Source organism: Etheostoma cragini, chromosome 5 (genome assembly GCF_013103735.1).
Source record: "Etheostoma cragini isolate CJK2018 chromosome 5, CSU_Ecrag_1.0, whole genome shotgun sequence".
Taxonomy (NCBI): domain Eukaryota; kingdom Metazoa; phylum Chordata; class Actinopteri; order Perciformes; family Percidae; genus Etheostoma; species Etheostoma cragini.
This window is the reverse complement of record NC_048411.1, coordinates 29,357,762-29,378,788: the sequence shown is the minus strand read 5'-3', so window position 1 is coordinate 29,378,788 and position 21,027 is coordinate 29,357,762. Positions and strand designations below refer to the sequence as shown.

Sequence of the window (21,027 nt, the reverse complement as noted above, 5' to 3'; positions counted from 1 at the left end):
TGGTCAACTGTTGCTAACGTTGGTCAACTGTTGCTAACGTTGATCAACTGTTGCTAACGATGGTCAGCTGTTGCTAACGATGGTCAGCTGTTGCTAACGATGGTCAACTGTTGCTAACGATGGTCAACTGTTGCTAACGTTGGTCAACTATTGCTAACGTTGGTCAACTGTTGCTAACGTTGATCAACTGTTGCTAACGATGGTCAGCTGTTGCTAACGATGGTCAACTGTTGCTAACGTTGGTCAACTGTTGCTAACGTTGGTCAGCCTTTGCTGACGATGGTCAACTGTTGCTAACAATGGTCAACTGATGCTAACGTTGGTCAACTGTTGCTTACGTTGGTCAGCCTTTGCTGACGATGGTCAACTGTTGCTAACGATGGTCAACTGATGCTAACGTTGGTCAATTGTCGCTAACGTTGGTCAATTGTCGCTAACGTTGGTCAATTGTCGCTAACGTTGGTCAACTGTTGCTAACGTTGGTCAGTTGTCTCTAACGTTGGTCAATTGTTGCTATAGTTAGTCAACAGTTGCTAACGTTATCATTTAGACATGAACTTAACAACCAGTGGGGATTTTGGTTACTAATTGTCCCCTTGTGTATGCGTACTGGTCACAATATTATATTTTGTAGTGTAACACCCAACTAGTATTTCCTAGAAAGTAGGCTGGTAACTTTAGTGCTGGGTTTCGTTATAAATGTTTAAACATATGTTTGATATATGAGTTCAATTTTGGTTTTCTGAATGAAGCTTTTTTTTTTATACCAATTTTTTTAAATCCAGTTGAAAATTACGACAACACAGCACACATCTTTTTTTCAGCTACTTTACAACTATGTGAAGCAAACTTTAGTCAAGCCTTGGAAAATACAACGCACACTTGAGCAACACCTCTGTGCGTAGCGTAGTGTTTTTCCTGCGTACCCCTACTATGTGTATTGTTACGTTAGACAGGCCATGGTCTGGATTATTTGATCTTGGTACAAGCATGCTGTCTACAGTTAGAATACAAACCCACAGCCTTTTGTTTAGCTTGTTTTGCCAGAATTTGTTATTTAGAGTAGAGTAGAGCTGTGTTTGTGGTAACTGCGCGGTTGACGAGAGTGGACTGATCAGACACAACAGAGTGAAAATAAATCACTTCCCACATGTGTGTGCCTATAGACCGATGAGTTGTATTGATATGTGCTAGGCCTGCAGAATTTGGGGAAAAATATGAATCACATTTTTTTTTTACTAGAATTGATATCTTGATTCTCTGCCACGATGTTTTTTGACCATAACAAAACAAATTGGCAGTACCAAATATAGATTTTCGAATCAAAGTTAGTAAAAAATTAAATCGTGATTTACTTTCAGTTATGAGCGGTATCTGTCCCGTGTGTGTGTGTGTGTGTGTGTGTGTGTGTGTGTGTGTGTGTGTGTGTGTGTGTGTGTGTGTGTGTGTGTGTGTGTGTGTGTGTGTGTGTGTGTGTGTGTGTGTGTGTGTGTGTGTGTGTGTGTGTGTGTGTGTGTGTGTGTGTGTGTGTGTGTGTGTGTGTGTGTGTGTGTGTGTGTGTGTGTGTGTGTGTGTGTGTGTGTGTGTGTGTGTGTGGGCTTTAACGAAATGCAGTTAAGAATCCGTCTATCTTCCAAAATGTAAAGCTTGTATCCAAACAAACTGTCCTTGAAGCTGCAGGCCATCCAATTCTAACGACCTCATCCACGTTCTCGCAATCATTTGATATTTAGACATTAATTGAAAATCATTTTAGATGCCTATGATTTAATGTAGCCGTCCTAACAACACACTACTTTTCCTAGTTTCCCGTTTCACTCTCAACAACGCTGTCTTTGGGCAAAAAGTCATGTTGTAAGATGGCTAACAGTTAGCTATCTAGCCTGTTTATAGGTCTCGTAATGTTAGCCGTAGTTATGTATTTCTTACCTAGATTTTGGTGTCTGTGTTTCAAAGCCAACTCCCGTGGGGACGTTTTTGGTGGAGCTATTTGTTTAATAGTCGACTCGGAAGCCAACGTTTTGACAATAAACTACATCAACACAACAGTATGTGGAGTTGAACTGGAAGAGCCTAATGACCTCTGAACAGTTATACTTGTTGTTAAATTGCAATGTGAGCGGCAGCCAGTGGGGGGTGCGTTATGTCGGCAGGATCATTTAAAAGGAAAACGCGACTACATTGTGCGTCTTCCCTATTTCTGATAGCATGGCGGAGGAAATTTTGCCTCAATAAATTAAACAGAGTAAACACTGGTGTCAAACCACAACAGGAGTTATCTCAGGACCCTTTACAGATAGAGTAGGTCTAGACCCCACTCTATGATTTACAAAGGCTCTTTACAGGCTCTTGGGGGGGGGGGGGGGGGGGGGGGGGGGGGGGGCGGTCATCTGCCGCTTCCAGTTGGTACACACACACTGATACAGTTATACAGAAATATGATTCATTATAATTATAGCACTTGGCATGATGCGCCGGGGCACTTACACTACCAATAAGGATAATAAAACTATGACTAGAGATAATAGTTTTATGCAGAAACATGACAGGTAGGCATTTTGTGTTGTCTCTATTTCGTCAACTATGTTTTATGTTCGTGGGAAACAGTTCTCCGTCAGGTTTAGCCAGATGTGTCATCTGCTGTTCAGTCTGCATCCAGTGCTGTATGTAAGACCTCATAGGGCATGTTGCATCATCCTTCATAGTGCACTGTGTGTGGTATCAAACGTTTGCTTCGGTACTGAAGGAGTTAAAAAAATGTGTTTGTGTGTTGGAACTTTTGGGTTGTTTTGACTAAAGCTTGAGAAATGGCCGTTAAGACGGTAATAACCCATTTGATACATCATGGTCACATTTTAGAGTTTTGGGCTTTGCAGCGATGAAGCAGTCAACTTATGCCTTGTTCTTTTGTAGGGCTGCACAATATATCATTTTTATTATATCAACTGATGGAAGAAACATCGCAAAAAACACTACGAGATGTTTTGTTAGTTGAAAGAAAATATCAGTAAAAAACTGCACATTTAACTGGTTTTCTTTTTATAGTCGGGCCTTTGATTTTCAATTCGATGTTCAATTTGTTCAGTAAGATGTTTGAAAGGATTTACTTTAATTTGTTGCAAACTCAACAAGCCCTTTGTTGTATTTTAGCAGATTACTGAAAGCAGCAGAACTGAGTACGCTTTAATATGTTTAGTAATCGCACGCTATATTGTTATCGGGTTATTTAACGTTATTGCATATTTCCCTCATATTGTGCAGCGTTTATTTCTATTGACATGTTTTGAATTTCATTGTGTCACCCAGGATTCAGTTGATATATATATATATATATATATATATATATATATATATATATATATAATTTTTGTATCATTTATGGGAAGATTTGTCTTACCAGTTCTCAATTTTGTACTACTCCCCTTTAGGAGTTTAAATAGAGGTTTGAAAAGTTTCAGCGTTTGTTTCCCACTTCAGTTCAAGAGGAAATGCTGAGAAACTTACACATATTATAACCAATTCTTTGAATATGTCAGTGCCGTGTTTGGACATGAACTCCCTTCATAATACGTTACACATTCTTAGTGTAATTTTCAGGGAAGACAGTAATCAAGGAAGCAAGAGGGCGTCACTCATTTGAGTCAGACAGTCAATAGCTGGCAAGCAACGCTTTGACCGCAGCACGCACTGCCAAACACAAGGTCAAGAGTGGGGTGTTCGGCCCGTGAAAAGAGTCCTTTATGGGCTCTGCTGACTGATGCATTCCAGCAGGGCCTGCACACTTGCCTCTATGACGCGAGAGGTTTGACTTTGGGGTCATTATCATAACAATTCTACTTCCCGACATCTTCAACTAGCCTTCTGTGCTCCACGGAATATCCAATGTCCAATGATGCACTAGTCCCCAAATGGCATACACATTTGCAGTTGTAGTGAAAAGCCGTCGGTTCTTCCCGGATAGAGAAGACTGTCACGTCTTTGTTCTTGCCTACGTGCTTACTTGATGGCGGTGACGTATTGCCCATTTCAGCAAAGATCAGATAGCTTTGTGAATGCAAGTCGACCAGCCGTCTGATGATGAAAGCAAATTTGTAGGGCTGCAACTAACCCGTTGTCTTCATTCTCTGTTATTCGACTATTTGTTTGGTCTATAAAATCTCAGAAAATGGTAATCAGTGTTTCCCAAAGCCCAAGATTACATCCTCCAGTGACACAACTCAAGGATGTTCAGTTTACTGTCACACAGGAGAGAGGAAAATATTCACATTTAAAAAGCTAGAATCAGAGAATCTTTAAGTTTTTACATAATAGTTGGGGATCTATTTTATAGTTGACAACTTTGCAGCTCTACAAATGTGTGACAACGCTTTTTTTTAATCTGGGCTTGAAAATGAGCAATGACACCTCTAAATAGGCCATGCTGTTGCTGAATCTTTCTTCATTTCAGATCAGCAATGGTCAGTTTACAAGATTTTCATCAGATTTTTAGAGGCCATAGTCACGCTCATCCCGCTTGTCATTTCCGGGTTAGCACTCCACCAATCAGATCGGTCATTGAGTCCGACTGCCCGCCTTCCGATTCAACATGTCAAATTGGCCCAGATGTAAGCCGACGGCTCCTCTGATGGACGACGGCACAGAACACACCGAACAGACTCGAGTCACTGACCTCGCCAGACTGTCTGACGGCCGATAATCGGGTTTGTGTGGCAGCGCCTCTAATCCATCCAATTTACGCATCTCTTCAGTTATTGGAGTTATTTACTTGTGTGAGTAAATGTTAATCGGTATCTTTAAATTCAAGTACTGTAACATGTACACATACCATATGACTGTAGATTGTTGATTTTATGTTATTTATATGTTATTATAGTATTAGGCACTAAATACCAAGGCAATATTCAGCTAAACCACCCCCGCCTGCCTTCACTAGGCTTAGATTTGTTTTCAGAAGAATTTCAGCTGGTGTAACACACAAGTTTTCAGTCTTCAGCTGTCTTGTGGTCGGACCTCTGCCATGTTAGACACTAGTTCTGGGTTCACAGGACCCGACTAACCAGTGTTTCTAAATGTGACAGCCCCTACAGAAATATGGCTGTGTGAAGAAACATTAGAAATGATTCTCACAGTGACTACCATCCTCCCTCTTTCTCCTTCTCTCCCTCTGGTTGCCTGCTACTTTTTCCCTCTCCCTTCCCTGAAGCACACTTCACTTTGTGTGTTTGCCAGTTCTCATGAGCAGTTGAAGAGAGTGACCACTTTCCTTTGGCCCTTTGTACAAGTGCATATACTCTGAATCTACAACATTAAGGACTCGCTTCAGTTTTTTCCGAAGCAAATCATATATCCTTTGGTGCATTAAAGGGAAAATCCACCATAATACAATTACACTTGGATGGACTCTCTGCATGTCATCTAGAAACAAATCCTGTCATTGTCCAATCTGCCAAAACTGAGCAAAAGAGAACATTGAAGCTAACATTTAAATGTTTGTGCATTGGTGGCTGGTTGGATCACTATATGTTTATGCTTAATTCTTCCATTGAGTTTTTGCTGAGGATGTCATCATTTTCTCCCAGACACACCCTCCAAATCGGCGCAAACATCAAAAGCTGTTGCCAAGCGTTGTGCAATATTAGTAGAAAACCCATTCATTCATTCATTCAGTCATTCCTTCATTTATCCCGTGCAACCCGAAAAAACAAACTAATGCAAAATTGCACAATCAACTTGAATGCATCACTAGTGCTATCCATTTAAAAGGGAATGTAAAACACTAAATCAACATGGTGACAGTATAATTGTTAGTTTTTTTTTTTTTAATACAACCACATTGTCTGTGTTTTAGGACTATGCAACCACTCTGGGAGGTCCCAGGTCCTTCACTTGCATCTACATTTCCTTCACTTGCTTCCCTCCCTCGCATTTTAGTCCGTCCTAACAAGGAAGCATGGGAGCAATGCGAGGAAGTCATGCGAGGAGAGAGGAAACAAGTTTTTTTAGAGGGATGAGACGTCCTTTTTATGAAGCTTCGCATGAATCTGTCGGCTGTTAGGTTAGGGTAGAGTTAGCAACAGCTTTCAGTTGCATGGCTTCCGGGAGGGTTGCTCCCTCTATCCTCGCTCATAGCTCCTCAGAGATCCCTCCTCTATCCTAGCTCCTCGGGGCAGGAACAGAAACCTTGAGTCGGCCTTCATGAAGAAGGGCCAGAGCAACTCCCGGTTCAAGCGAGGCGATATCAAATAACAGACTTGGGATCCACCCTGTATGTTCTCTTTTTTATGTGATCAAATTTTTACTGGGACATAAGAACGTGTCCAAGGGCATGTATGTTCTCTTTTAACGTATGCGTTACGTTATGTTTATAACTGACATTTAAGGTATGAAGTTGTTAATTGCTAAAAAATCAAAATATACTGCATTGCACGTATTTGTTAATAAAGTTTTATTTATTCAGGATCTCTCAATGAGATCAAGATCTCTTTTACAAAGTAGACGTGAGACAAATGAAATATACGCAACCTCACAAGACATTCAGTCACACAAAGCAATCATCAGACACACTTATTAAAACAATCACAAATATGAATATCAAGAAACCCTTTAATGTCCCTCAGAGGAGGTTTGTTCTAGTAGCAATATTTATTATAATATAAAAACTGCCTTTCATCTGTAGTGTATGTATGTAACTGTAGTTGTACTTCCTGCCTGAATAACAGATTCATTATTCATAAATGTTAGAAGATGATGTGGAGAAAGGTCTCAGAAATCATAAGTGCATTTGCCAAACATGCAATACACTGCATTAGTAAGAGGAACAGTGGTCACTGAAAGGTTAATGTGATATGAAATGAACACAATAAACTCTTGTCAAGGGAGGCTTTTAATTGGTTGCTACGTGTCTGTGTTTGACCAGGCTGAATTGATTATCAAGTCATTTTTTTCCAGACTTAAATCTCATAGTGAAAATGGATCTTGCAAGATGTAGTCTGTGTGAGACTGGTTCTCCTTGTAGAGAGGCCAAGTCCCTCCCCTTCCAGTGGATCTCATGGGACCTTAATTTGGGGAAAATAAGTACGGTAATGAACGGGGAGAGACAAATTAATGTTTGATTACGTTTGAATTTAAGCTTGAATCACACCTAATGATATTTGTCAGTTTAAAAGATAATTTTGCAGATGAAAAAGGTGTGTTTGTTGTAGTACCACTGAGTTTTGGGTGAAACCGCTCAGTGACGTACATATCTCGTCTCACACAAAATATGTCACGTAGCTTAATTCTCAGCTAGCTTAGCTCTGTTCCACAACACATGTAACGTTCTCTTACCTGATGTGTTTTATCCAGCGTCTTTTTATCACCCGGGAAGCTAAGGAATGAGCAAAATCCAATACCCGTTTGAGTAACGTGACATCTCCGTACCGAGCAATCAGACACTCAGCGAGACGTAACTCGTGACTTTGAAATTTGAGCATTTTATGCTTTTATTTATACAGAACAGCTGAAGACATGAAAGGGGGTATGACATGTAGCTAAGGGCCGCAGGTTGGAGTCAAACCCACGTCCGCTGCATACAGTAAAACTCACATATCGCTGCCACTCTAGTACATGCACACTCTCCTTATTGTGACGTTCTAGTGAGATAGTAATCAGAGAAAGGTGAGTCACATACGATGGTGGTGAGTAATTTCTATGGTTATTTTCCATGTTGGCTCACCCGAATGATGACGCAATGGGTGAAACTTCTTCCCTGAGCCAAAAGCAACAAAATATGTTTAGGAACCCTTAATTATCTAATGAATAAAGGATTCATTCAAAACTTCAAGTAAGCTAGTCAGGACAATTGGTACCAACCTAAAGCAGACAGATCCGGAAAACCAAAGAAAATCTTGATATCCGAGCCGCTAGTGAAACATGTTTTTTGTGACTAGATTAATCCTGTTATTTGACCATGTTGAGTTTTGTGATTGAGCTGTCATCAAAAGGATCTTTCCCACACATCAGTAGCCTTCCTTCGTTGCACAAGGAGGCCCTACATCACACCCTCTCGTTTCCATCTCATTAGTCTACACACCTTTCTTTTGACGCAGCTGCTGCCTCACCCTGCCTGTCAGCAGCAACTGTCCATCATATAGCTTAGATTTCAGGCTATTAGTGCCACATCAATGACAACCTACAGCCAAGCACATTGGCAACGCAGTTTTTTCCTTTCTGCCGTATACATTCCCCAAGCACTCTGATGCATGGCAGCAACTTATTAAGGCGATAGCAAGGTTTTGATATTCGGATAAAAGATTGTGTTTTAACTAAGAAGAAACGCGGTCTTTTTTAAACCAAAACTAAAGTCAGGGTGTCAGTGTGTTTGTCTTTCAAGAGTGAAGAAAAGTTTGGATTTTGTTCTCAAAATGAGGTGCAACTGAGAGGCAGTTGCACTAAACCTCAAGACATTTTTAGTTTTTTGGATTAATTTGTTCATTGCTCTCAAGTTTTGTTTTAAAAGCAAGGGCATCGTCCTGGCTGTACCCTTTTGAGTCCCACTATATTAGGGTGTCTGGGCTTACTATTTGTCTGGTGTGGCCTACGATATAGCGTGTGAATCTGTGTTCGACTGCCAGCCGTTTTCATGCAGTAGAGCCGCACTAAGAAGAGGGGACAACCACTTCTGCTTAGTGATATATCCGCCTGCAATGGGAGCCAGATGTGTATAGGGATGACATGTAGTTAATGGATCTGGCTTTGACTGCACACTCCACAGAAGCAAGAATTAACAGCTTCAGATTGTTGGTGTCAGGGATCTGGAAGAGGCGCTTGTTCACCTTGTGGACCTGTACCAGCCTCTAGTCACCCATCATGCAACTGATGACACTCTAGGCATTCAGTAATTTCACCTTTTAGGTGGTCATTTTCCAGTTGCTTATGTCTGTCACCTGTCTTCTTTTTTGTGATTTCAGGATTCCCTTCAAGATTGGACAACCAAAGAAGCAGATTGTCTCTAAAACCGTAAGTCCAAAGTTCACTCAATTCACTCATCCATCAAAAAGATTTAGTGTATACATTTCTACTGCAAAAGTCTATATAAATGAAAACAAAAAAACTTGCTTTAAGGCGGTGATTTTGTGAAGGTTTAGCTGTAGTTGTTAAGCTTCAGAATTGGTATATACAACGTGAATAGTAGTCTAAATAATGTCATCAGAGTGCCTCACCCGAAGGAATGATGTGTGAGCCATGCAAGGGGGCAGAGGTGGTTACCTTGAAGTGACAGTGAGTGGGTGATGTCCTTGCTGTAGAAAACCACTTCCACTGTAATGGGGCTGTGGCCCGTCAGTCACTGTAAGACTGGGTTTCCAGCTTCCTGTGCCATCCTGGGCAAAAATCAGGGAGTGGGTTAGAGGCAGCCCGGTTAGAGTATCCTCTGGTGACGAAGTGTCAACTGCCCTCCTCGTTGTTTTGGCCACTGTTTACATCCCGGAGCCCACAGAACCGCAAGACAGGAACCCATGCTGCCTCTGTAACCTGCTAGACATGTTTTAGAGACATGGTTGGACAAGACGCCCTCGTTGACCCTGGGAACTCAAGCATTTAACTTGCATTTCAACAGCTCGACCCCACTTGAGTTATTATTCCTTAGCTGTGGGCTTCCTCCCCCCCCCCCCCCCCCCCCCCAAAAAAAAGTCCCTGTTACTGATAAACTAACTGGTAAAGGGGCGAGTGACAAGCCTTGAGACTCAACAACTTCTGTACCTAATTAATTCAGACTACAAAGAAGCACTGGCTGTTGCTCGTATCGATTACAACTCAAACCATGTCATGTGGTCACTTGTTAATTTGTTATCACTCTAATTAACCTAAACTTCATTCTTCAGATGATGCGAAAATGTTAACAGGAAATCTGTCCCCAACTTTGTTCTTGACGTAGTACTTGTAGTCGACATGTAGTCGCAGACTGTGTGTGATGTATGTTTACAATCATCGTGTGTTTAGACCTCGTGATTATTCAGTTGAAACACACTTTAAATACCAAAATGACAGAATTTGACATGAAATGTGTTGGTTTTTCTTTTAGGTTGAAAGAGACTTTGAGAGAGAATATGACAAGCTTCAAAAGTAAGTCTGCATTTTAAACCAAGGTTTAATATTAAGGTTAGACGACCAAAGAGGTTTCTTATAGGTGGAGTTCAAATGTTTGTAGAGTTTGCAGTTGTAAAACAGGGTCATAATCAACTCAAAACCCACTGTGTGTTTTATGTGCTTGAGGTCCAATGTATGTTAAAAATGGTTTGAGACCTTCAACTTGGTAAAATGTCATTTCTCCTACACCGCATCTGTGACCACATTGTTCTTTAACTGGGTCATTGCTATTAATTCTCCTTGCGCCAATGTGAACAATTCAGTGTCTTATGATCTTCAATGAGCATGTTAAGTCAACTGCAATCATTCATTAGTCTGCGAAATTAGAAGTTAGAAATATGTAGGGCTGGAAAGATTCGTCAACGTCATCGATTACAATTATAAATAATTTGCGTTGCGTCAAAATAACATGGCTGCCTCTGGCAACAGCACAAGTATGGAGTCCTTGCAACAACACGTTGTGATAAATGCTCGCACGAGGTCTTCTAAAATGTGGGAGTATTTTACTCTTAATGCCAACATCAACGTGGTGGTCTGTAGACTTTGTAAAATGATTGCTGAGTCAGGATACCAGCAGCAAAACAAGTTCTGCTCACCTATGCCTCTCCAGCCTCTCCCGTAGCTCACCCGTATACAGGAAGTCCTGCACTGACTCGGGTGTGAGGTAAACCGTGCTGCATCTCTCCCATCTGGAGCACTGCCTTCCATAATTGAGCAACCCTCAAGCCCCCCCACCCCACCCCCACCCGATTTGATTTGATTTGATTTGATTTAGGAGAGGATCAATTAACAGTTAGGTCTTCCTGAAAGAATTTACGCTACGAATCTTTGTCCCACACAATCTGACAATCCCTGCGGCGTTTAGGCACTTTTTTTTTCTCAACATTGAACTGTGAAAAGACCGACGTTTGAGCTATGGTGAAGTCTGACATTGGGAAAGAGCTTTTCTTCCATTTGTTCCCATCAACCTCTGATGAATTTAGATTAAAGCTAGAAGTTATAATTTAATGACATTTCCTGTAAATGCACCTTTAGCGTTCATAAATAATAATAGTATTTTATTAACATGATGACATTCTCAGGGGTTTGTAAAAGTAAATAAAAAAGCCTTAACTACAAATATATACACTACCGGTCAAAAGTTTGCGGTCACTCACAAAATTCCATTGGACTCCATTATAGACAGAATCCCAGCTGAGATCAGTTGCCTTGTTTGTTTTAACCAGGGCAGCAGGCTCCAGATTACATTATGTGCTTACATCATTGCAAAAGGGTTGTTTAATGTTTTCTTAGTTAGATTTTTAAAATAATATCAGATTAGTAAACAAAATGAGCATTTGGAACATTGGATGAATGGTTGCTGATAATGGGAAATGTAGATATTGCATTAAATATCAGCCCCCCCCCACTCAGATCAGCTGGTATCCTGTCTATAATGGAGTGGAATGGAAATTTGTAAGTGACCCCAAACTTTTGACCGGTAGTGTATATATACACACACACACACACACACACACACACACACACACACACACACACACACACATAAATAACTGTTGGCTGCTATTCATTAACCAGCCTTCTTCAAGTTGAACCACATCGTCAGGATTTCAGTGTTTCTATGAAACAAAAAAGAAAGGGGGGTCGAGTAATACAGCACCCAAGACCTTGGAGCTCAGTACATTGAGCCCCCCCGCCCCCCAAGGGCCCTGCAGAATGAGTGGGAGCACCATTTTCCTCTCAGGTTTTGTTGAGTAGGAGGGCCCATTATCAGGAAGGTGTGGTGCCAATAGACCTTATAGATGAGTCAGAGCAGCAGGCATGTACAAACTTTTAGCTTCTCCGCCCTAGAGATCCATATCAACACACTGTGGGGCATCTGGGACTTAAGAATACTTGGTAGGCTTCACCATGGATTCTGTCTGCCTGACAAAAATATTTAGGTGTAATTCGACTTGGTATTTTGTTGAATTTATGATATTGAATCTCAATCAATCTTTTTTAGTTCAGGGCACCCTAAACTGGCCCAGGATGCATTTTTATTTCTTATAAAAGTATATGAAATCAATGACAAAATAGTCTTACATTCTTCCATTGTGTAACTTAAGGTTCAAATTATAACATAACTTGAACGTATTCACGACACTTGAATTTTTCCTGCAAAGTCTATAAATAAACCGCTGGTTTCCAGAGCCAAGCAGACGTCAACGTGAGTTTCCAAAGTGTACCTTATGAATGTAAATGGACTGTTTTTATACATAGCACTTTTCTAGTCTAGTTCCAATGAAAGCACGTTTACATAGGATAGGGAACCACTGACCATTCACACACCGTCGTACACTGTGGTCGGGGCGGCTGTACAAGGTGCCACCTGCTCCTCTGATAAACATTCAGAAATTTCAACACCGATGGCACGGCATCGGGGGTAATTCGGGGCTAAGTGTCTTGCCCAAGGACACTAAGGGCCAGGAATCAAACCACCATCTTTCCTAATACCGTTCAGAAAATGTTGCGGGAAGAGTCTTAAGCCAGGACGACAGGGAGAAGTAAAAGACTTAAAGGGTAACTACTGTTTTTTCAACCTTGGCCCGATTTTCCTGTTTTTGTGTCTGACTGATATGAAAAACAAACTTCACTTAAAGTATTGCCTTTTTAAATCAAGTCTGGTGGGTTTAGCACTAGCGACTTCAGAACTGTTTCTGGTTAAAGAGAAAGGTCTCAAAGAGGTTTTAAAGGTCTTTCTCTGAAGGGATCCTTTCCACAATGTTGTCTGACACTTTGTTGTCAGACAACATTGTGTAGGACAACATTGTCAGACACAATGTTGTCAGACACAATCTTAATCTGAGCCTGTCAGCGGCAGAACAGTCACTTTTTTGAAGGTAAGTACAAACTGGACAATTTCCCAATTAACTTACATTGCAGTTTGTTTCATCGCTGCCAACTCCAGCGATCTCACTTAATACTGGACCAATGTCAAGATTGTTGTTCCCATCAGACACTTAGACACAAAATCATAGGAAAATAGGGTTGAAAAAAACTATAGTTACCCCTTAAGACCACAAGTTGAGTGAGTTGCCTTTTACAAATATTTGAACTTGAAGGGATACACAGATTTACAGCGGCGCTTTGGTCCCACGTGAATGTGAGTGAAAATTCCCAGCCGTCAGGATAAAAATGTGTCAATCAAACTAAAGTATGTGTGTAAGACAGGCCAGCAGAGACAGGTAGGCCAATCAGGCTTGTCTTTCCACCCATTGATCTTATGGGACGTTTTACTGTGCTTTGTGTGGGATACATTGCGTCTACGTTAGCCAATTATGTTTGTACTTAAACGCATACCGTATGTAGACATTTCTGAGAACCCTTACATTTGTAAAAACTAATGAGAGCAAAATATGAAGTCAGCTAAATGTTGTACAAAGAAAATGAAACATATTTGTAACAGATTCACTTTTTAAGAATTTTACTAAATGACAGAACCATTAATACAATTTATCTGCAATTGGCAAATATCCCCCAAACTATTTGCCCAGATTATTTGTCTAGCTCCGGACACACACACACACACACACACACACACACACACACACACACACACACACACACACACACACACACACACACACACACACACACACACACACACACACACACAAAACAAAAACACAATCACTACATGACAGCCTCACTTCATTTAGCAGCTTGAATGCTAATTGGCTGAACTGTATTGCCTGACCTCGTTTGGGTGGGAATGGCAGTAACCAGGTATTTACCAGAAAGGAATCTGGTGTAAATGGTCAAGCGTGCTTAGATGCCTGTTCATCATCTAGCGTCATGCTAAGGGTTTTGTGTTTGTAAAGCCCCATAAACTGCAGTAGTGTCTTACCAGTTGTCAAAAGGCTATGTGGCTAGATGATTGGCTGCACAGGGGGCAAGGAGCAGCAGCTGCTCTGTTAGCACCTTTTAGAAAGAGACGCCAGGCTCTCCTGGCGCTCATCCAGACTGGCTCTCCTACTATAAGTGGTGCTGACGGAGTAGGAAACACGCAACGGTGTTGTGCAACACATTTTTACAGTAGGAGGTACTACTAAACATGAATATCATATGCACAGACACGCACTACAAGGACACATGTTGAGTGTGCAGGCATTAGATTCATGGCGTTCCAGTTTGTTTACATAGTGAGAAGCTTTCACCCACCGTCCCGCTACCCGATCTCCATGACTGGGAGTAGTGATGCAACAACTCAATCAACTCGACTCACAATTCGATGCGACGAAATAATGTTCTCAGGGTTCTGACTGACAGATATTACTATATTTCTATAAACTGTGCAAACAAACAAAAACCTGGGTGGCTTGTGGCTCGGAGGTGGACTGGTCGCCCCGAAACCACATGGTTGGTGGATCAATCCCAGGCTTTTCCGGCCACATGTTGAAGTGTCCCTGAGCAAGACACTGCACCTCAAGTTGCTCCCCGGACGCTGTATATACAGCTGTCCACTGCTCCTAATACTCCTAATATTTCACTACAATCTACTAAGTTTGTGACAAATAAGGAACAAAGTTTTGTAAGTGTGTAAAACAACAGGTTTGTGTTGTATTTTATCCTAAATAAAACAAAAGTAAAAAACCCACATCAAATAAAGTTAAAAAGAAATAGAAAAAAATCTCTTAAATTAAATAAACTATGAACACGTAGTGAAATCAAAAGAAGAATATGACTTAGGCCGTTTAAAACTCTTTATTGAATATTTTTTTGCATCTCAACCGGTTGTAATCTTGACACGGTTGAATAAATGTTTAACATTACATTACATACATTGTTACATCCATAACTCGCGGTGTTTTGCTGCAATACTGTTATTTGTCTAATTTCATATAAGTCCCCTTTCAATACTTTCAAGTGTTACCTGTGTAAGCCAGTTTACAAGACTACTTTAGTTTGAGTTCATTTTGCATGATGCCGTCCATTGACTCCGCTGACATTCAGAATTGCATTTAAAACGTTGTCGCGTAACGTAGTATGACATCCCAGCTGATTGTACTTGCTGCCATCACATAGACAGACATGACAAAAACTGACCACATAGCAGTATTTCCAGATGTTTTTGTTTTTTCAACCATGTCAGAAGCAGTTTTTTAGCTGCAGGTGGGACTCAAAACTCAACTGTAATATAATAGTTGCCTGGAAATAGTCCTGTTCTGGTCAGCTCCTAAATCCTCTTTAAATGTTGTTAACCAAACAGAAATAAATATATTCTACTATACTACTAAATGTACTGACTGTGCAACCCTATGTTACAGAAACAGGAAACAGTCAGTTATTATCAGATACTGTTTAAATCCTGTTGAGGTATTGCTAATAATATCGACTCTGATGTGAGGAGCTTTTCCTGCAATTAGAAATGTCTATTTCTAAATATCTGGAATGTAAGAGTTTACATTGATTGCTTTAGAGAGAGGCTGATATGGCTTATGAGACCCAGTTACATCTTATTGGCGAGAAATACAAGAAGTTACTGTGGAGATTGTTCTGACAGAATGTTTTTTCCCCTGTGGTGTCAACAATAAGAGATGAAGTTACATCATTTACTGCAAATGACATTTTTGGAACAACCTCCATCTGGTCTGTGGCGATTCAGTGCAAAATCCTAAAACACGTCAAGACAAACAAAAGCTTTTAGAGGACGAGTTATGATGGGAAATAATAAATGATATTTACTTTAGTGAGTGATATATTTAGTGAGTCTTTATTGTATTTATGTGCAATGCGTCACCATTTTTGTTCTAAAGGCACATTTCTCCTATAGGACAATAAAGGTTTATCTCATCTTATCTTCTCTTATCAGCTGTCCAACTCAAGGCCCGCTGGCCAAATCCGGCCCATTGCAAATTTTGATCTGGCTAGCAAATCAATTTAGGTTTAGCATGAATGCCTAGATGTGCGCCAAACCAAAAAGACGAGAAAATGTTTGCAAACTGCAAACATGCATCACTCAAAGCCGAATTTAGCAGATTTACTGACTTTATGACTCAGAAATTCCCACACAACCAACAACTTTGCATATTCAGGCCTACTTTTGAAAATGTAATCGGATTGCATTGTTTTGCTAAATAATATGACTAAGGGACTTTTTTCCCCAAAAATTTTTTTAGGGGGGTGGGGGGTGGCTTTATGTGGACATAATTGTATGTTAAAAAATGCCTTATGAGAGATGCAGTAATAAACTCAAATGTATTATTCCTTTTCTAAGTAAATGACAACATGTCCATAAACTACATGTCTGGCCCCTGATGCTATTCTCATTTTTTACAGTGTGGCCCTTTGTGAAATTGAGTTTGACGCCCCTGCCCCAAACCCACAGTTTACTTTCCCTTTGTTAACGCAACAAACAAATGAATAATTAAAATTCACATACGGGTACAGATCACATCTATAATCAATCTGACATGGGCTAATACCACAAATGTTTCTGCTGCTGTTGTTCATATGCTATTTTGTGAGGAAAAAATCTGTTATGATGGTACCGGATGTGATTCAAAAGATTAACAAATTAGAGAGTAAGAAGTTATTTTGCCTAAAAACTCGTTGGATAATGCTGCATAAGCTGTTTGTTTAATTTGATGTTGCCCCTTTTAAAGTTCAACATTTCCGGTACCTTCTTTCTTGTAATTTTTTTTAATGAAATGGAGCCATGTGAGCAAACTCATTGTGTAAAGTTTAGACCTAATAAAAGCTTCAGTGATTTAATTAAAAAATAATAAATTTCCGGCCTATTATTGTTTTGAAGCCATTCTCCTGAGGTGTAGCAGATCTAACAGCAAGTATCGAGAACCAATAATTAACCAATTATTGGAAATAATTAACCTTGTTTGTTTCCCAGCTGCTAAACAAAAAAAATATATTTGGAGGCACCAAACCGCCATTTGTGTGTTTTTTGTTTTGGCCGAATGTGGGTTACCAATGTCCTTACATTACATCAGTGGCCATAGTGCCCCCAAACCAGAAATCCTATGGGATTACACAGCTATTGTCTTCCTTGTTAATATAATCCCTCAAAGCAGAGATGGAAATGAAACCAACATGTTCCCTTTATCATCAAACCAGGCGAAGTGATGTGACAGCAGTCTCAGGGGAGATTCTAAACCCCTCGTTTGCCTTAATTGATATAATGAATGGCGTGTGTTTTGCAGCCTCCATAGTCTGGTAATTGCCATTTTTAACACCCATCAACGGAATATGTGCAGTGGAATGATTGAAGACATTAATGCTTTTGAGGGGAAATGTATTTGACAGACACAAGAAGGATTCCCTGTATTATTAATTAGCTAACGGATATTATAATAACATTTTATGTGGAATCAATGAAATATGTAATTCCTTCTTGAAGCATGTTTTTTATGTACTCATTTCCTTTTCTATGTTTTTGGGTTGGATGTTATCATTGTCCATTTCAACACATCTTCACAGGATAAAATAGATTTTTAAATATACTGTTTAAAGATTAAGTATGATATATGTTGAGTATGTGTGTAGGGATTAATTATGATATATGTGTAGGGAAGGGGTACCATTTTGTGTCACATTTGTCATTTTTTTCCTGTTTGGTCTCCAACTCACCCGTTGTTGACTGTATTCCTAGACCAGAAGCTGGCTGATAATCATTCCTTCTTGTCTTACAGGCTGGAGGATCAGACGAAAAAGCTTCACAAGGACATGAAGAAAAGCACCGAGGCTGATTTAGGTGTGTTCTGCCACCAATGCGTGTTACCGCCTAGTGATCTCCACTTGTTCACCCACATAACTTGATGTTGCTTGGCAGGTTTTTCTCGGCTAGAAAGACGCTTTGGCTGTCTTGGTTTGTTTGGAAGTACATCAGTTCAACGACTTGACAAATGAGACGAGAGTGCGGGCCTTCGCCTTAATCTTTTATAGGATTTCCCAGGCTATCAAAGTGTGCGTGTGATTTATCAGTGTAGGGCTCAATTTGTCTACCCTCTCTGCCTTCATTTATTCAAGCATTTGTCGGCCACAGAAACCATGTTTACTTGACTTTTTTATTTGTTTATTTGTTGTTGGTTTTGGAGTTGTGTATTTGGGAGGCAGCAGTAGACATGGCCTGTGGTAAGTAGTCAGTTGTGGGGGTGGAGGAGCGGGGACGGATGGAGGAGTGAGAGGCTTCTTCATTTCCTCTCCTTTGTGCTCTGGAATATGGATGTCTGCATCATCAAAGTGTCATAGCTGTCAGGCCCTCATTATCGTTAATGGATTCCATCTGTTGCACAGGTCCCGTTTTCCACTAACTGCTGCTAAACAAAGAACTGGACCTACTCTGCATGTCAGCACTACATTTAATACACTGCTTTCTGTATTAACTGTCATTTATCAAGTCAAGGGTGGTGATATGCAGAGCTCTATTAAACTCACTTCCAATTAGCTGGCAAGGGATGATAATATCTTTTTAAGGCTTGCTCCTGTTCACAGTTTGGATTAACAATAACTTTGGATTTGACTAAGTAACAGAAGGCAAAGAACGTTGTGGGGGTAAATGTGATTTTCGTACTGGGGGGGTTGTTCATGTTGTTTAGCCCTAGGGCATTTACAAAGGACTTGAGCATCACTTATATGCACTTTACTAATGCTCATAATTAAATCACTACCCTCGGGTAACCTTTTGGTTTTCGTGACCCTGTAATAAACACGTCTCTCAGTCATAACAGGAAAGTCCAAATCAAGCACGTTGTTACCTGTCAAATGGAGAGAGAGAGAGATATGCAGAAACGCCACACAATAATAATTGATTGGTTGGAAATTGGTCCTGAGAGAATCCCGAGGGAGTGTGAAAAGAGACCGACTGTTCCAGATATCCACAAAGCCTATTTTTCACCACAGCCTCTTCTGTCAGCTTGTATCTCCTCAGTGAAGCTCATTTACTCTGACTGTGAAGTCATAATCTAATGCATGCTCTGTGTCTAAACAAAGTGGCATGAGTACAGATTAACAGTAATTTTGGCTGTCAGTGTAGAAACATTTTAAAGATTGCTGAAGCTCTAGTAAATATTCAACACGGCAGCCAGCCCCACCAGTCCCCTTCGATTTTACAAAGGGGGGCAGCACTGGGCCACTTTGCTGTTAGGTTCATTCCCAAAAGCTCGCTTTTGAAGATCCGACCAATATCAAACACATACACTGATGAAATGCTTAAAGCTAGGGCTGGACGATATGACCTAAAATCAACATCACTATTAATTGAAGATTTTACCTCGATTATGATCAATGAACGAGTATTTTCTAGCAGGCTCACAGTCACCTTTTGCAGGCTTAATTTACCACTTTTTGTCATCTTTAATGAAACAAAAACGACAACGTGTCCAAACGACAGACGCTGCGTCTTTCTTTGGCGTCAGCTGTTCCTGTTGCTTAGTTGACATGTTTGAGTTCTCCTCGATGCTGCTTCCATGCCGCTGACTGGACGGGTCTGAGGAGTCCCATGACTACACACCCGGTAGTATGTTTTTAAGGGTAAAATACATGGACACACATTGGGTAAGGTGTAAAGTATATAAGATACTGGCTGCAGTTTTGTAGTACTCAAGATCGGTATTGGTTTCAACGGTTTTACAAGGTATAGTAAATAATTAAAATTCGGAATCAACCGCCTTTTTGCTCTGTCTTGGATAAAGCGGACTCAGGAATTTTATTTCAAGACCAGTCAAGAACACAATTGTAGGGATTTTTGATAAATTGCCTGTGCATTGTCTGATTTATGTGTTAAGCTTAATGCACAAAAAATTGTTGAAGAAAAACGCTAACAATCTGGCATTGAATTGGATTAGAAGTTGTAGATGAGGACATTGTCATGTAGACAAAAGCCAATATAAATGGCTACTAACAAAGTTATTTACCTACGTTTTAACACTACCTTCTGCTTTGTGTTTGTGTCTGTTAGCCATGTCCAAAGCAGCTGTGAAGATTTCTGCAGACCTGCTGAGTAACCCGCTATGTGAGCAGGACCAGGCCTTCCTGGAGTCCATGACTGCTTTAGATACATCCATGAGAAGGATGGACTCCTTCAACCAGGAGAAGGTCAGACCCATTCCTACAGTCTTTCACCTTTTAATGTTTAAAGTGTTGTCTAACTCTTTTGGTCTCCTTTACTGCTATGTTTTCTCTGCGTTTGCCATTGGCACAGATGCCATTAGATTGGTATTGGAGGAAATGTGTTTCATTAGACACAAAGTATGAAACTAGGCAAGTTTTTGTTGAAAATTCGTGTTTTCATATTAGTCAATATTGTGCAGCCTGCGGACTAAAAACTATCCGTATGTCTTTCCTTCTGCTGTTTTTGAAAAGCATCTGTGGCATCATCCTCTATAAGCTCAAGATACTGGTTATAAGCTGTGAGATTGATGCATTTGTGACTCACTGGTTTCTAAAATAACTCCTACAATGTAAAAAGCCTTTTCTCAACAGGAAAAAAAATCATAGGAGTAACTCTGATCAGTACTTACATGGTGAACAAGTCTTGTATTGTTTTTTTACATCAGTGTTTTACACAATGTAATCTTAAAGGTTACAGAAAACGGTTAATTGTTTCCTCCTTCGTGGAGAAGAGCAACTGTAATCACCTTCATCCATTTATTATTATTAATACTAGGCCTGCACGATATTGGAATAATCTTACTTTTCAATATTTGTTTCTCCTGCGATATATTTGGCAATATGAAAAAAGAAAAATCAATTTTGAAAAGATGACATGTTTCTTTTTGGAAATAACGCATTCTCGACTACTGCAGTGATTTTGTAGGGGAGGGCATCTACAGTGGTGTGAAAAAGTGTTTGCCCCTTTCCTCATTTCCTGTTCCTTTGCATGTTTGTCACACTTAAGTGTTTCGG

General features: G+C 40.2%; 2 protein-coding genes across 2 annotated transcripts in view; one reads left to right on the top strand and one right to left on the bottom strand.

Annotated features, from left to right (window-relative positions):
* kansl3 (KAT8 regulatory NSL complex subunit 3) overlaps nt 1-21,027 on the bottom strand; it is a 340,892-nt gene that overhangs the window by 122,421 nt on the left and 197,444 nt on the right. The window lies entirely within an intron of this gene.
* Nucleotides 1-21,027, top strand: part of bin3 (bridging integrator 3) — a 40,214-nt gene that overhangs the window by 1,270 nt on the left and 17,917 nt on the right. The window contains exons 2-5 of the mRNA XM_034870916.1: nt 8,949-8,997; nt 10,061-10,101; nt 17,814-17,875; nt 20,081-20,217. Coding sequence (XP_034726807.1) covers nt 8,949-8,997; nt 10,061-10,101; nt 17,814-17,875; nt 20,081-20,217 — 289 coding nt within the window. The remainder of the gene's footprint in view (nt 1-8,948; nt 8,998-10,060; nt 10,102-17,813; nt 17,876-20,080; nt 20,218-21,027) is intronic.